Source organism: Azolla caroliniana, unplaced genomic scaffold, assembly GCF_043228905.1.
Source record: "Azolla caroliniana isolate FFs.n. ecotype wild unplaced genomic scaffold, voAzoCaro1.0.p SCAF_2, whole genome shotgun sequence".
NCBI classification, from domain to species: domain Eukaryota; kingdom Viridiplantae; phylum Streptophyta; class Polypodiopsida; order Salviniales; family Salviniaceae; genus Azolla; species Azolla caroliniana.
The window spans coordinates 19,544,011-19,560,310 of record NW_028230437.1 but is presented as its reverse complement, the minus strand read 5'-3'; the positions used below and the strand labels follow the sequence as shown (position 1 = coordinate 19,560,310).

General features: G+C 37.2%; 1 protein-coding gene across 2 annotated transcripts; it reads right to left on the bottom strand.

Moving 5' to 3' along the window:
* Positions 1-1,203: 1,203 nt before the first annotated feature.
* Positions 1,204-16,300, bottom strand: LOC147867500 (chromatin modification-related protein EAF1 B-like). 2 transcript variants are annotated; one of them, XM_087315285.1, is made up of 24 exons: positions 16,011-16,300; positions 14,285-14,446; positions 13,979-14,156; positions 13,853-13,907; positions 13,676-13,770; positions 12,145-13,576; positions 11,931-12,050; positions 9,576-9,821; positions 9,270-9,461; positions 9,119-9,193; positions 8,944-9,037; positions 8,458-8,861; positions 8,121-8,165; positions 7,971-8,034; positions 7,765-7,859; positions 7,637-7,690; positions 7,490-7,570; positions 4,568-4,699; positions 4,356-4,457; positions 4,194-4,279; positions 3,817-4,029; positions 3,393-3,726; positions 1,919-3,296; positions 1,204-1,680 (listed from the first exon to the last, which is right to left on the bottom strand). In XM_087315285.1, exons 3-23 carry the CDS (start codon positions 14,065-14,067, stop codon positions 1,920-1,922), a joined length of 5,385 nt encoding a protein of 1,794 aa, XP_087171411.1. In that variant the 5' UTR covers positions 14,068-14,156; positions 14,285-14,446; positions 16,011-16,300; the 3' UTR covers positions 1,204-1,680; position 1,919. The 2 variants fall into 2 exon arrangements, with proteins under 2 accessions (XP_087171411.1, XP_087171410.1); XM_087315284.1 differs by lacking the exon at positions 14,285-14,446.

Genomic DNA, 16,300 nt, shown 5'->3' with positions numbered 1-16,300 from the left:
GGATGCTTTGGGTAGAGCAATTCATGTGCGTGTTGATCAAGAGGTTTGTTTGTCAGAGATCACAACTAGAGGGATCAATGAAAGAGGGTTGGCTAGTACATAAGCAATGCATGTACTACCCCTCCGAGTATTTGTTAGATGTTGATGCGACGCATTGCTATATGGACACTCAACAAAGAGGACACAATGTTTGATGAGGGGCTATGGCAAAAGGATTATGTTTCACCATTCACATGTGGACCAAGAGAACGTATCAACTTTTATCATCAGTAAATCAGAATGTATGGTTTAATTTTTGAAGGAGTTTAAAGGAAGGATGTTAATGAGAAGAAGAGGTGCCAAAGCGCACAAAACACCTTCGCTCCTCAAGTGGGTATAACATAGAGTCAAACAAGCGAAAACAAACGATGAACCAATTAAAGGGATCAACTCGAGTTTCCCCTTGGATGTGATAGAACAATAAACATTGTCCTTTTGGTCAAATCTCATTTGAATTGGATTTAATAATTGTAAAAAATATATATTGCTTCCACTCGTGACAAGGTTCTAACAAGTGGCAAGTGACATGCAATTCCTGCATACATAGAAAGAGCACGTCCATAGGTTCCACATATTTACTTCTTTAGGGGAGCATATTGGGTATTGTTCCTATGATAAGCAAATGCAAACAATGACTCACTTGTTAGGCCAATACAACAATATGTCACCACAAATTCCTCAAGAAAACATAAGGTGTCTTACACCAAAAGACAACAAAATCAACTTGACTTAATATCAACATTCCATTCAATTCCCCACTAAATTTTGGGTTAATAAGCTATTGCAATAATACTTACACAACATCATTGCTATAAACTGTAAATACCATTGATTAGCTTCATGCAATTAGAGTGCACATGAAGATCCATCCTTAAATCATAATATTCTTTTATAGGTTTGATGTAGAGTGTTTACAAAGTGTTTTTCATTTCATCAGGATTTTTTAACAATTTGGGTTGCTAGATGACATCAAGTTCTGCTGATTGATTTGGCATTAAAGATAATCGTGAATTTTACACAGGCCAACAACAGGGAGAATTGTTTAACAAAGTTGACTTGGTTAGTTGGTAGCAAAATTTCTTATCCATCTTTAAAATAATGAATACCATCCACAAGTATCATACGAGATTAGACCACTAAGACAGACCACTAAGACAACCAAAAGAATCCAAAGTCAGTACGCATGTTAGAAACCCAATTATGTACACTGAAACTGGAGTATGGTACAGTTCCAACATAAAGGAATTTTCCATATGGCATCAGCCTCTCCATTTATTACAACATGAGGACAGCCCAATGAGATCCTTGAGCCTTTTATGATGGAGCCATACAACCTAAGGTTTGATGTCAGAAGGGGGATGCTAAGAGCACAAAAACTAAGCTTTGCAGGTATCAGCATACAATCCAGGTAACCTGGGCTAAAATTACAGGACAAATACAAAGAATGAGATACAATGATTCCACAGCTTGGTGTGGAAAATCTGCCAACGTTGAAAGCAAAGGATGGATTCGGTGGACATTGCTGTTCAACAACCATATTTTCCTTGAGCCAGAATAAACAGTCAGTACTATCCCTGGCATGGCACTTATCACAAGGACCTTGATCAAGGAAAATGTCATGAAAATTCCACAGATCACAAACTGCAAAACCACACAAACCATGAAATCAGTAAGCATGTTTAAAATGTCTAAATAACACATGATTTTAGATATAAACGTATCTGTGTAATGTAATGTCTAATGTAATGTCTAATACATATATTTGTCTGTCTGTCTGTCTATGTATATATACGCATAAATGTGTGTTTAAACATATGGACATATCTAAATTAACAAAACAGGGCTAACTTAGATATACAAAAAATACAGAAGAACGCACCTTACTCTGGACCTGGTGTAGCACCAGAAGACGAAGGTCTAACTTGTGAACCTCCTGGGCTGTTTGCCAGACAGCTAATTTGTTGCTGTGGTAGTCTCGAAGGTGTTATCAGCTGAGATGAAGGTGTGGACCTTCGATTTTGAGTGGCATTAACCAATGGCTTCTGAGACAAAGCACCCACATGTCCAATAGCATGTTGTATGGTAGGCGATTGTACACCAATCCTGCCTTCATGAGACATTAAGCTAGTAGTAGATACGCCTACACTACAATTGGATGGTGTTTGCATACCCATTGGAATTGGAAGATGCAGAGACTGTGGTGCTCCATTGTTTCCACGACTCAAGTTATATAGTCCCGCCATTGGTGAGAAACTTTGCCCAGATTTCCATTGGGGAGAAGATGAGATACTCCCACTACCACCACTACTGGTGGATGCCAAAGGTATGCTAGTACCCAAAGTTGAAGCCATCCCCAAGGGACCACTCGTATTATTACTAAACTGAACACCTGACAATTGAGACGGCACAGCTCTCTGCTGTATTACATTCTTGGTTGCAGATTGAGTTACAGTACTAGCACTTGCATGTCCATGTTGAGGTCTTCGGTGTTGGGTCTGTGACAATTGATTGGGGCGACGTTGCTGTTGTTGATTTGATGGTAATGAATCAACCATGATAGTTGTTTGTTGTGATAACGATGCAGTTATTGCTTGAGCTGGAGATGATGGCTGCAAGGAATTAGATTGCTGTGGAGATATTTGTTTTCCCGAAACTGGGAAACCTTTTTGTTGATAGGTTTGATATTGTTGACCTATTGCATCCGGTGCCTCAGACAGTGCTGCCAAATTTTGACCAGCCATTTGAGGTAAAACTATCCCTTGAGATTGAATGATGCACTGTTCTTCAACTATCTGTGTGTGGGCAGATAGCTGACTAGGTAGCAAAGTTGGTTGCCCTTGAATTGAACCTCCTCTATCCATTCCTTTCAGAGCTACTGTATGTTGCTGACTCCCAGACTCTTGTCCTGAAGTATGTGGTTGTATTAGCAGGTGAGATTGCTGAGGAAACATGTTATTGTGAGAGAGAACATGAGATGCAGGAAACGTTTCAGATGATGGGAACAGACACTGGGATGAAGTGTTATTTTTCGGACTTAGTTGCATACTCATTTGTAAATCTTGCTGTTGCAATTGCTGGCATTCCTTTGCAACATGCATAACACTCGAAGTCTGCTGTTGACTTGAACCGGGGCTGTGTTCCTGGGCTTGTAGAATATTATGTTGCTGATGCTGTGAAGCTTGAGCACTTAGACTCTGAATTGGCGACGAGACTGCACTGCTGTTAGGACTATTTAAGGCTGCTGACTGCATTGAGCCCTGAAACATCATAAATGAAGCGTTATAATGGCATGTTCTTTTGAATAATATTGTCAATAAACAGAGAACGTTTTTACAAGCATTGCAAATTATTACCATTGACATAGCATCTCTTGGTCTTCTCATCATCTTCAAAGGAGAAGATACAGAATTTGCTCCTGATAAACCTGTTCCCATAGACGGTAACACATTATTCATGCCTGCGGAAACGTTCTGCTCACCAATCAGACCTATTCCTCTACCTAACCCTGCGCTACTGCCTGAAGGAACATCAGAATCTCCTGAATTTGGCAAACTCATTGGAGGCAATCCTGCTGTAGTAGATAAACCCTGAGTCTGCATACTTCTACCTACAACTAATCTATTGTAACGAGAGCGCTGTTCTTCTGCTGTAAATAGTCGCACTGAAGCCCCTATTCTCAGTGCATCACTGCTCAAATCACAAATCAAAACGTTAGAAACTGGAAACATTGCCTAAAAAGCAGTGTTAGAGAACAAAAAATCATGCATACGAAATTACCGAGCTGCAGCAACATTTAGTGTAGATGGAGCCATAGAAGAACTTAATTGCAAGTTGTTTCCTATTTGCAAGGATGACATCACACAAGAATTTGAGCGCATCCCTGATCCTGAAGGCAACATGTTTGAAATTCCTAATCCATTTCCATGTGCATATTGATGTGAATATGGATGGGAACTGGATTCTGTCGCTTGATCACATAATTCTAGAGGCCTTCATGGAATAAATGCTATGTTAGAATAGATTCAAAATTATAATATTCATTGTCTATAAACTTTGAAGGTATTTCCATGTGTGGGTCACATGCAAGTTCCTCATTGTCAAACTTTCCCTTTCAATTTAGATTTGACATAAAGGAAAGGAGTTTCGTTAATTACGTTAACGCAATCGCAGGAAAACCAGCATGTTTCGATGCATGTGATTCATGCTCAGGCACAAGTTGCTTTCTTTCTTGAGACTCATTCTGCATGATGGATCACAAGAGAGTAAACAAATAAAAGTAGCACTTTAGTTTACCGTCAATAATGCCCAATAGAAACCTGTGATCTTTTGCTTCGAATTTGTTGATGTAACTGCAAAATGCAGTCAATGTGATTTTTCAAGGTCTCCTCCAAATGCTGAGGCAGGATTCTGGTACCTCCCTGCAGAAGAAGGGAAATAAAGGAAAATCATTAGAGATGCATATGAATGCTCCAATGAAAACAAATCAGATCTGTAGTAAAAAACAAATAAACTCAGAAGTTTATGTAACCTTTTGTGCCAATGACAGTGGAAGATGACTTGAGGAACTAGGATCATCAGGGCTATCATCATCATCACCTCCTAGTCTTTCTGTTAGGAATCTATGCCTCTCTTTGCACTCTTTAGATTTACGAAATATACCCTGGAATGATGAAAATAATTTTAATAAAGATTCACCCAGAATGATAATCGATTGATGACAAATAATCCTCAGTTAATACTTGGAAAAAATACTGTCTAAGCCAGGTATGTGCCAATTGAACTTTTCTGAGACTAATTTTGCATTATGAACCCTGAATCTTAAACCCACAAATTTTACTTAGAAGTATTCCAATGAGACAATTATATGAAAGATAGTTCTTTTAGAAGTTGTGAGTTTTGGGCTAAAATTGTGGACATACAATGAAGCATCCCCTATTATTGGAGTGTCTAATATGGCCTATTAAGAGCAATGCACCACGAAATAAAAAAAATTATACTTAAATCTAAGGTTACCATGGGTACAGAAACATTTTTATCCACAGTTATATTTTCTTCTAAAATACAAGACCTCTGGCAACAAATTCTGCAGTTACAGGGTCGCTAGCCAATAACATGATTAGTTGCGACATGTGGGACACGGGTAAAGAGCACAAGGAGATGCTAGTGCACATGAGCTATTAAGATACGCATCATGATGTGTTACTTCTCATTAACATAGCCAATAAACATGCTTGGAGATTGATTAGTAGGATTGGTTATGTGCATGGCATCCAGTTTATAAATTATAGAAGCTTCAGATTTGACACTTATAAATGCTAACAAAACAAGGTATCGGTTGATAGTTGGACCCATTCAACAAGATATATTAGAAGGATGGTTGTACCATCTTCGTAATGGATCCTTCGATATGTGTACAAGAAATATGCCTTAGTGTAAGCCTACCTTATGACCTGTTGTATACTCCTCATATAACCTTGGTCTAAGTTAATACATCTTGCCTACTCTCATTTAGCGGACACCTCATACATTAAGCCAATAGGCCCCAGCATATAGGCTAAATAAAAAACCAATATCTTTTTCTCAGTACTCTTTCTTGTTTCCATTAATTGTGTATTTCTGGCCTTTCCTTTTGTGAATGGGTATCTCCTTTGATTTCAGAGTTGATGGGGAGATATTAATATCGTTATTGTTGGGTATAATGCACCAACCACCTTAATCTCACTCTCATTCATATATCAGTTTGATCCCTTGTTAAAAACATATGATGTGCTTTATGCCATTAATTTCAAGTACTGCGGTCGCATAACATATTTACGTATAAGGATATCAACAGTTACTTCTCTATCGGCCTAGACTTGAGATGTAATTATATTCATATATGAGGATATCAAACATTATTCTCTATATTGGGTTGAAGAATATAGTCACAACTGAGTTGTAATGCAATGCATAATCGAAGATGAGTTCGCATTCAATGTTTAGACATCAAGTGCAGTTCAGTTATCCCATTAAATATAATCGTGTTTTCATTGACCCAATTATCAAATTTCACAAATTCTCAAAACATAATCATTGATTTACTCATTGAAATTGTGAAACTGTCTCTACTGTACTATATGCTCAGGTCATGCAACAGCTAAAAGCCCTTGGTGTCCCAGTAAATAGGCAATTGTGACCTATGCACTACAGGAATCAGTATCATGAAATATGTCCACTCCTATTGGGTTTTCAGAGGACACGTGAAAAGAAATCTAAATACAATAAAGTCATTTTGTATAGACAAAGATTTGTTGCTCAACCTTGATAAACCTGAAGTGATGGTGTTCAACACCATTCAAGCATGGGTAACAAGATAACAACCTGGATTCTTCTTGAAAAGGGAAAAGGTGGTATACACACAATCCTACACGTATCTGAGAGTAACATTCACAGGGACTCACTGTGAGAGGCTGCCTGTGCTCAACTTTCTTATGGATACGTCGCCCTTTGTGCCCTTGAAAGACAATATTAACATATGCACGTACCACAACTAAATTGTGGTTGTTTGATACACTTGCAACACCAACTCATCTCTACAGCTAGAGAATTTGAGACCAAAGCCTTGGGGACCATAACTAGACAGACTTGGTGAAACATCCGGTCTCCAGGGCAAAGCATCAGTGCCTAATGATATAACCTGGGCGATATGCAACAATGACCAATGCATTTATTCTGATCAGTGACTGATATTCAGCGGATTTGGGAGCTGCGTAAGGAAAGGTAATCAAGACAAGAATTTATGTCATCAAAACGGCTTGTTAAACAATGGAGATGATCGTTGTTGGCATGCTTAAATACACGAATGTTTCCAGTTACACATGTGTAAGTATAAATGACCTGCCCTCCTTCCAATATAGCTTGGATTATCCACATCTAAACATGATTAAAGTGTAAAAGAATAGAGTAATCCAAACTGATAACATGAAATTACATAACGAAAGGACAAGTATCAGCCCCACAATATCTCTTGGTAGGAAGATGACCCACTATAAAGCACTCTTTTTACACATGTTGTAGGATGGAATTATCATCAGGCCTTCTTATATGGATACACATCCACGTCATGCAGTTTTTAGTGTTATACACAAGGTAGAAATTGATAATAGGACACTTATCATTGCACATCAATTAGAGATTGAAACAGATAGACTAGGCACCATCAGGGGATGGAATCGGAAGAACACTGTTTGCCACTGCAATTTTTTATGAAAATAGGAAGACTAAACTGAATCTGCTAAGCAATATGGGCTCCTTTTTACAAAGGCATTGTAGGCCGAGAAAACATAATATGTATACCAAAGTGAAATAACTTGCATCAATAATACTATTTTCTAGATATGAAGTATTTACAGTGAGAAATAAAATCCACCAAAATATATAATTTTATACCTAATTAGTATAATATATGTACCTTTAATTGTGAGTTGGAACTCAATATATCACTCACAAGCTCCCAATTGGCACCCAGCTCATACACCAATCCAAGGATTGCCTGGTTGAAGTTGCTGTCAGGTGTTAAATTTCTCAATTATGAAACAAGATCATACAAATCACAAACCTGATCTTCAATCGGTGACCATGGGATACCAAAACCAGATTGACTTATTGAAGCCTGATCAAATAAAACAGCATAGGTTAACCCAAGAACAATATTAATCCAACTGAATAAAACAAATGCAATTACACCTTCCCAGCCTTGTATTTTCTTCCTCGGTCTCGATTACTGATATGTTTGATCAGTTTGCTGTTATTACTAGCAGTTCCCATCCCACGCTGTGTTCCTGCAAATGAAACACGAGCGGGCATCAACATATGATTTTTTCTAAACCAGAACTTTGGTAACGTTACTCTCCAGCCTTCACTTAAATAACCCTAGCTCAAACTTGCATTACCAAATCCTTCTAGTCCAGGACTTCCAGTAGCAGCATGCTCTCCCTTATGCTTTATGTGTTCCTTCTAAAGAAATGAAAGAAAATTTTGTAAACAGATTCAAAGAAAACATCTCACATTGAATGCAAAAACAAACATCACATGTTCGTTACCTGCTCGTTTCCACGGTACTGCCATGATTGTTCCGATTCTCTCACCTATTGCAAGTCGCAACCATCATAGCCATAAAAAAATGAGTTTGTTAACAGGTAAGGGATATCAATACAGACACAAAATTACATAGTTAAACTTTAATCTGCAAATTGTAGATCTATTCTACCTCTTCATACATAATATTTCAGATTCTGAATATTACATACATACATATACAAACCAGCAAAGACACCTGACTGCTTCGTATTAACATTGAGAAAACTGTTTTATTAGAGCCAAATCTTGATTCTGTGATAATAGATAATAATAAACGGCAGAATAGTCTTTGGGACCTACGTCAAATGCAGCAGAAGCACTGTGGCCCCCATTGCTTGTCTTGGCCTTCTTTTTCTTCTTGCTTTTGAGAGGACTATCCACTCCATCCACAACCATTTGACTTCTTATAAAAGCTCCATTTGAATCAACATCAGTGAATTTTCCAGACATAGAGGAACCTTCAACTATCATTGACATCTCATCTTGCTGTGATGTCTCGCAACTGGAAATATCTGACCTTGCAAGATGAACCGCTGATCCCGAAAGAAAAGGTGCAGCTACTCCTGCAGCTCTCTGTCTTGCTGCAACAGCAGATGTACGCATTCGTTTGGTGGGGATATTGCTTGCATTAGTACGATTTACTCCATGGAGTCCTGAGCTCCGTTTACCAGTAATGAAAGGGGAGACTAATGGAGCTGCATCATCTGTATCATAAATATGCATGGATGAGAAAACATATCATGAAGAAATCTAGCTTTGAAATATTATTTCATGGTTACAACTAACAGATTCCAGTGGCATATTCAATTTCTTCTCCACCATCATGCACTTCTGCCTCCATTAATACAGATTCATGATCTTGAAGTCTCTGTTCATAATCCTGTAATGCAAATCATTTTTCAAATCATCTTTTAACACTTTTCGTAATGCTACCAGAAAGGTATAACGCATTGTAATATACCATTTCCCAGTGTGATACTATTGATTGGCAGTAGGATTCCATTGAATGGTTAGGAACAGTGTAGAAAAGACTTTCCTGTTCACGAACTGTAACCAGTGAGTACTAAATCAAAACCTTGGATGCATAAGCAAGTGAAGAGTATGCTACATACCTCCTCGAATTGTTCTTCCCAGAATTCACATAATCCGGACTCAGACACGCGATCTGGTGTAGGAGGAGCTTCTGCCTGAGTTGCTGCTTGACGATCGGCAGAGTTTTCAAGGAATCGTACAGCATACTTCTGTACAGGACGAGTTTTATCTGAAAGAACTCTTGCCTCCGCAGAAATCAACCTTGTTTCAACCTGCTTACAAATATGAGTTCACAGTAAGAACAAATACATATAGATTGACATAAGTCTTCTCAGAAAAAATATATAAATGATGACTTAAGCATGCAAAAGCTCAACATACTATACCTCATGAATGGCTGTTTCAGTTGATTTACTGTTAGATAAAACTGGCAGTGTGGCCTTATCATGCATAACAAATTCCTTTGGGAGAGCTTCACTTAAAAGCCAGAATGATGCAACTCTTTTAGCTAAACTTTGAGCTATTCTCTTTTGCCTTTTCTGAATTTCTGCTTGTTCAAACTCTAATTTCTGTTTCTCTTTGGCAATCCATCTTGCAACTTGTGCAGCAGCAGCAATTTTCCAAAGTCGTTCCTAAAAAACGGCAGGATAAAAGTTATTCATATAAGAAAGTCAATCATGGCCCAAAATCTCTACCATTGTTATAGAATATTTAGCATATAATATGCATAGAATATGTATGCTAAATATTCTAAAAGTATTCTACCTTTTTTTAATACTTAGAATACGTATTTTACAGTTAAAATACATTCAATACGTTAAATAATTAGAATACGTGTAGAATACTTAAAATATGTAGAATACATGTAAAATACGTTAAATACTTATTACATTTTAAAGTTTCTTTTAAGTAATTTAAGTTTTTAAACTTTTTTAAAATGCTAAATACGTTGAATACCTCGAATACTTAGAATACATGAAAAATTATCAAATGATAGTTCTAAAACGTAGAATACTTCCGAGTATTCTAAAAAAATTCTAAATGTAGAATACATGTTTTATAACAACTATGATATTTACACACAATTACAGTCATGAATGCCTCAATCATAGCCGAGGTAAAAATCAGGATGTTCGGCTTCCTGTCTCAATGAAACTTGCTTTGGACCTTTTTTTATTACTGGCAAGAATGAATAAGTACTTTAGGCTTTCTGCATCAAATTGTAAGCACCTCTGATAATAAATATCTCAAACAATTGAATACACAAAACGGCACGGACAAATATCTCTACATGTCATCTTTTAAACTTCAACGCTGTGATGTTTTCCACAATCAGTAGAACATATATTCTGGGTATCATCTTCAAATGTTCAAATGTTGGTATAGGGATCTTTCATGTGTACAATCATACAATAAGATATCAGTGATAGCATCCCTACCTATATCAACCCCTCTTGTCCTGGCACATGCAAATCACCATGTCATCAACCTATCACCTATCCAGAATCTAGGTGTGGACACTATCACCTATCCACTGGTTTACTCACCAATATGAACGCTGAGTACAAAACGGAATTGATGATTCACACCAAAGTACCTTTTTCTATTATATCTGTAATGGAAATGGCATTGGTGAGAATGAAGTCTGACATCTCCTGCCTGAAACCAGAGGATACTTCGCACCATGACAGACCAAAACGTCAAAGAAGCTTAGTTTATTCATACCTTACCTTTGAAGTCAGCTTGGAAGGTTTTTAACTTCAAATAAGCCTATGGTCAAAAAATATGTGGGATGTATCACTGCACATATCACGATTAAACCTATGTAATGACAAACTTTATGGTACCAGCACAGGTGGTAGTAACACAACCTTGGCTGTCGAGCAGATTGGTTGAAGTTAATACCATTCATTAAACACCTTCGTTGTGACATTCAAGCTATATGAATTGTATCTTGGGAATAGGATCGTGTGCCACATTTTTGTCAACAACCTTTCAGTGGGCATAAATGTTCTTATGGGAGAAAAAGATACATGCTAAATTCTAATATCTAAAGGAGACGTGATGGTATGTTTTAAGATCTTAAAGAGAATTGTTGTCAATATCTTATAGCATTACTTGTAAGCCATGGTATGTTAATTATTCGATAAAAGACAATGTATACCTCTCTCTGACCATAATGTGCATTCATCCCAAAAGATGCAATGAGCTTTCATTAAGACTCGTGCAATATCTACCACTCCTGCAACAATAGTTGCCATCCTCTCAGAACAGGATGGGTAATGGCTAGTATATTGTCTATAAATGCAACCTCAACCTGCAAAATTTTGATATGTACTTGGACTACCTGTAAAAAATGAGCTAGTGTATTGTAACTCTAGGAGCATGCACTTACATCACCTACATCATTCACCATGCAGATTAGATGTTATGGTACCATGCCAATATTAGCATGGCTCATATTGTATCATTCTTGTGTCATGTAACACATAGCAAATAAAACAGTGACACAATTTTAAACTATTTCTCCAAAGTGTGGTTGTGCAATGACAATGCATAAAGACATGTTATGTGTTCAGTTATGTTCATAAATTCTAAAAAGCATACCAGTAAGATAGATATGGAGAATAGCTGCACAGAGATTCTTTTCGGGCTAAAAACAAGTCTTCATTCAGATACAATTTTAAAGATGGTGGAAATGTGATTTCCAAATAATAGACTGTGTTCATATCAGAATGTACCTGCATGAAATCATTGGCTAACCATGCCATTTCCTCCAAAACAAAATCCCAATGGGGCTTCTTCCTAGGTTCTTGGATCACATTTTCTTTCACCAAATCAGCACTTTTCTGTGAAGAGGTCTGTGATTTTACAAAACATAAAGTTTATATGAGAAAACTTCTTTACCAAAAATAGAATGTTCTTGACCAATAGTAACGAAGCTCGTTATCCTACCTTCATCGTTTCAACTTCCTCTTTGGTGAGACCTCCCTTGATAGCAGAACAATTTTCTTTTACGTCATTTCTACCATCTACTAAAGCTGTTTCGTCAATTTTTTCGGGCTTCAATGTGCCATCTTGCAACTTGTTTGGCAACGACATATTTCTGCTGTCCTGCAAGTCTTCAACGGCAGCATTCCCAGAGCCCAGATTCCCAATCTGAGGGTATTGACTATAGTCGCTGTTCACTTCAGAAAGCATTGTCACCGCCATAAGTGTTTGGTCACATAATCTTGCTTTTGATGGGTTACCAACTCCCTCAGATGTTTCTTCTTCCACTTTGATTTTGACACCCTCTATCTCTTGCACTCTTTCAGCCTGTCCATAACTATATATCTTATTTTCTGATTGACTAGGACATGTAGCTGCTGATCTATCACCTATTAGCTTTAGACTTACATCTGTAGGATTAACTTTTGCAATATTGTCAGTTGCCTCAGATGCAAGAACAATTGTAAAAGTGCTTTCATTTTTTCGTAAATCATTGCTATTATCAAACAATCCCTTTACAAGATCGTCTTCATTTGAATTCCCTGTATATTCTACAGTTTGGCTAACCAATGGAACACTTGGTTCCTTCAATATCTCTATACCTAGATTGCTTTCTCCTTTTTTAGTAAGTTCATCACAGACTTTCTTATCCTCTTCCATACCTGTTATAATAGGAACTGATGAAACTGAGTTCAATACTTCTGTATTGCATGGAAGTGAAGAGCTAATCCTGTCATTCTCAAATGGCAGCTCTGAAACAGTTTTCATTGTACTTTCTAATGATGGGAAATTATTTGTGATTTGTATGCATTTACTATTTTTGTCCAGATTAACAGCATTTTGGGAATCCCTTGCAGAATCCTCAGTGGCAATCTTTGCAGAATCCCCAATAGCAATAGTAAAGTCTCCTTTAACATCCCGTATATATACTATATCAGTAGAATCCCTGGATTGAAAAGAATCCTGGTGTGCAGTAGCTTGAGCTGATCTTTCTTTAATGGAATCTTGAACCTTGCCATTGCTGAGAATAGATCCAATTCCAGGAGAGTGATTTGAAGATCCGCACTCAACCTCAGGTTTCCCTGAATCTAATAATAGAGCACACCCATCTCCAAAACGGTTACTCCTTTGCCTGTTTCTTCTTGCATATTGACCTTTCACAGCTGGTCTGTTGCTCTTGCATAGATCCAACCCTTTCTTTCTGTCATGCTCAAGGGAAAAGTTGATAGCAGTGGTAAGATTATCTGCAATTGGGTTAATTGTTGTGGCATCATGATCAACCAAAAATTTCCCCAATGAGCTTCGTGCCTTTTTTAACGCTGAACCATCTTCAGGAATTAATTCTACCTTATCTTCATCTGTGATATTGGTAAGTGAATTGCTAATTTTTGCATTACTGCAAATTCATTTGGAAATAGAAATGTTACAATTTCTAAAATAAACTGTGGATTTGTAAAAACAGAAGTTGGAAAGAAATAACAAAATCAAGACAAACCTGGAAAGAAAATTCTTAGCAAATGGATCTGCTTGGGAAAATGACCATAGACTAGCAGAGCTTTCAATAAGTTTAAATTCAAGAGGATCTCCTCCCTTCAAAAATGAAAAATAGGTTTCAGAGCAGTTTGAAATTAGTCAAACCAATTAACCATAATAGGAACCAAAGTTGAGATACCTTCTCCAAAAACTCTAGCTCTCTTCGCCGCTCATTACGCCCAGCAAGCTCTTGCCTGCAAAATTTTAACACATAAGTCCCTCTTTAGAATATCATTAGTATCACAAGTGAATTGTATATAAATACCTAAGCTCAGCCTGAGCCTCCTCAATAGCTGTACAGCAAGATGATGGTTTGGTCTCTACTCCAGCCACTGCAGCAACTCCTGCGCCCATGGGACTTGCTCTGCATTGACTAGAAATGTTGAACCCTGGGTTTAGTCCAGGGTTCTGCGTTGTAGTAAGACCTTTCTCTCCAATCGGCCCTGTGGCGCAAGTATCTAACAGTTAGAGCAACTAAAAATAGGTGTTTTAAAATCAAAGTGAAATGTGGTAAAATCTATGTCATTTTTGAGCAATGCACCTTAAAAACTTCCAGTAAAATGCAACTAACTTTTGATCTGTTTTTTCTAGATATCTAAGGAGCTCAGTACATTTCCTGTTTCTAATAAGGAAGCTGTGTTTCTCTCTCCCTCTATACTCTGAACTTCCATCAAAGTAACCAAAAATCCATGTTGAAAATATCCTGGTTCACTGGGGCTATGTAGTTGCCTTCCTAGTATAGATAAAGAAATTGCATTTGAAATGCGAATGAAAAAGGAAAATAAGTCCAAAACAGACACACAGAAAGATATGTGTGCCTGTCTCCTGATAAGATATCTATTTTACACTCTTGAAACTATGCAATTCTGGATCCTCTTTGATTGAAGAAACAATCTCGGTGCCATGAAAAGAAGATATGACTCACAAGTCATTATGATCGAGAAGTGTTATTTGTTAAAATATATCCACCATTTAACCATAATTAATGAATGTCAAGTTGGGCCCCAGTTTTGGCTGACTATTTGGCAGCCAGACACATTTCTGTCTTCTCAGATCCTACCTTTCTTATCAGCCCAAGGCTCTTCCCATTTCTTCCTTTCACCTTTGTCTTGGAGAATGGTTTTATTCTCCTTTTAAACATTTATGTTTAGAAAAATAAAAATATACAGCTCACAATCAATATTTTTTCTCCAACAGTTTTTATGATTTATACATTATTTCAGTTCTTAAAGTCAAACTGTGTGCATAATTACTATTACCCATAGCTCTGAAATTATATATGCATTGAATTTAGAAGAGGGATTCCAATTTAAAGATATGCTGTCTAGTTTTAGCACAAGCAGGATAGTATGTTGGAAAACTCTATAACATCTGCCACAAATATTAAAGACAATGTTTTTTTTTACCAACGAAGAAGTGAGAATATGCATGTTGCTAATGTGGAGTAGAATTTTCCTACATGACCTCTGATACTTCTTTCCCTTTGTTGCTGAGAAAGCTCTTGTAGTTCAATTAAAAACGAGGGTTGAATTTAATTTTATAGGATCATGAATTACGGAGGAGAATTTGGTGTCTGGTTAATCCAGTTAGTCCTGCTGACACCTCTACTTTCTAGACAAGTAATATATTACTTGTAACAGTTGCATCTCTGCATATTGCATGGTAATTTATTCTCCACTTATGCAGTATTACACAGACTACTTGGATCATATAGTCATCATGGCATTGAAAAATCTATGGTTCATCCGTTCAATGATCTTTGACATTGTCTCTTTGCTAGACAACCATAATTATTTATTACTCGAAACAAATACATCTGCGCATTTTGAAAAATAATCATTCCACTCCTATACCCATCACAGCAATGCAGAAGCTATGGTTTAGGCATTGCATTAAGTGCCAATGGCATCTTCTCTTTTGAGTTTTGCATTGTTTGCCAAAAAGACATACATGATGCTTTTTGCATCGCAGTTTCTATCTTATATGCCAACAATGCATTGTACTAATATTGCTTTGATTAACCTATCTCCCATTGTGTGCAAAATGCAAAAGAAACACAACTTCCTTTGCAATCAAAAAACAAAAAAGCAACTATAACAGTTACTTGCTAAAATGGCATTGTGCATTTGGCATAGCTTAATACAAATGTGATATAATATTGAGAAAATGATCCTCTTGATTGTCGTAGCTCCCATTATTATCCCATGTGTCCACGGTGCATGTATTGCAAAAGAAAGCGAAGATATACAAATAAATAAATCCATAGAACAATAAATAAAGAAGTTTTTCGCGTTTACCTCTTTAATTCCGTAGCATAATTCGTGAAGAAGAAGAAGACATATCATGAAATCTACATATCTGCGCAGAGAGATCAAGCATAGCCTCTTCACTGAGCTGAAGAAGACACTCCTGCACAGAAACGTCTAACCCTAAAGAAAAGACCGCACAAGACGAGACCTTAACGAAACCCTAAAAAACTGAAACGCGCGGTTTTCGGCGCCTCTTCGTCCCTTTCCTTTTTCTCGTCTGTCTTTCTTTCCTCCCTTTCCACCTGCCGGTCTTTCTTCTGTCTCTTTTTGTCTGTATT

Coding starts and splice junctions, on each gene's coding strand:
- LOC147867500 (XM_087315285.1), bottom strand. CDS start 14,067: ATGGGCGCAGGAGTTGCTGCAGTGGCTGGAGTAGAGACCAAACCATCA. Junction 4,700..7,489: donor GTTCCAACTCACAATTAAAG/GTACATATATTA, acceptor TCATCATTCCAG/GGTATATTTCGTAAATCTAA. Junction 4,280..4,355: donor TTCGAAGCAAAAGATCACAG/GTTTCTATTGGG, acceptor TCCATCATGCAG/AATGAGTCTCAAGAAAGAAA.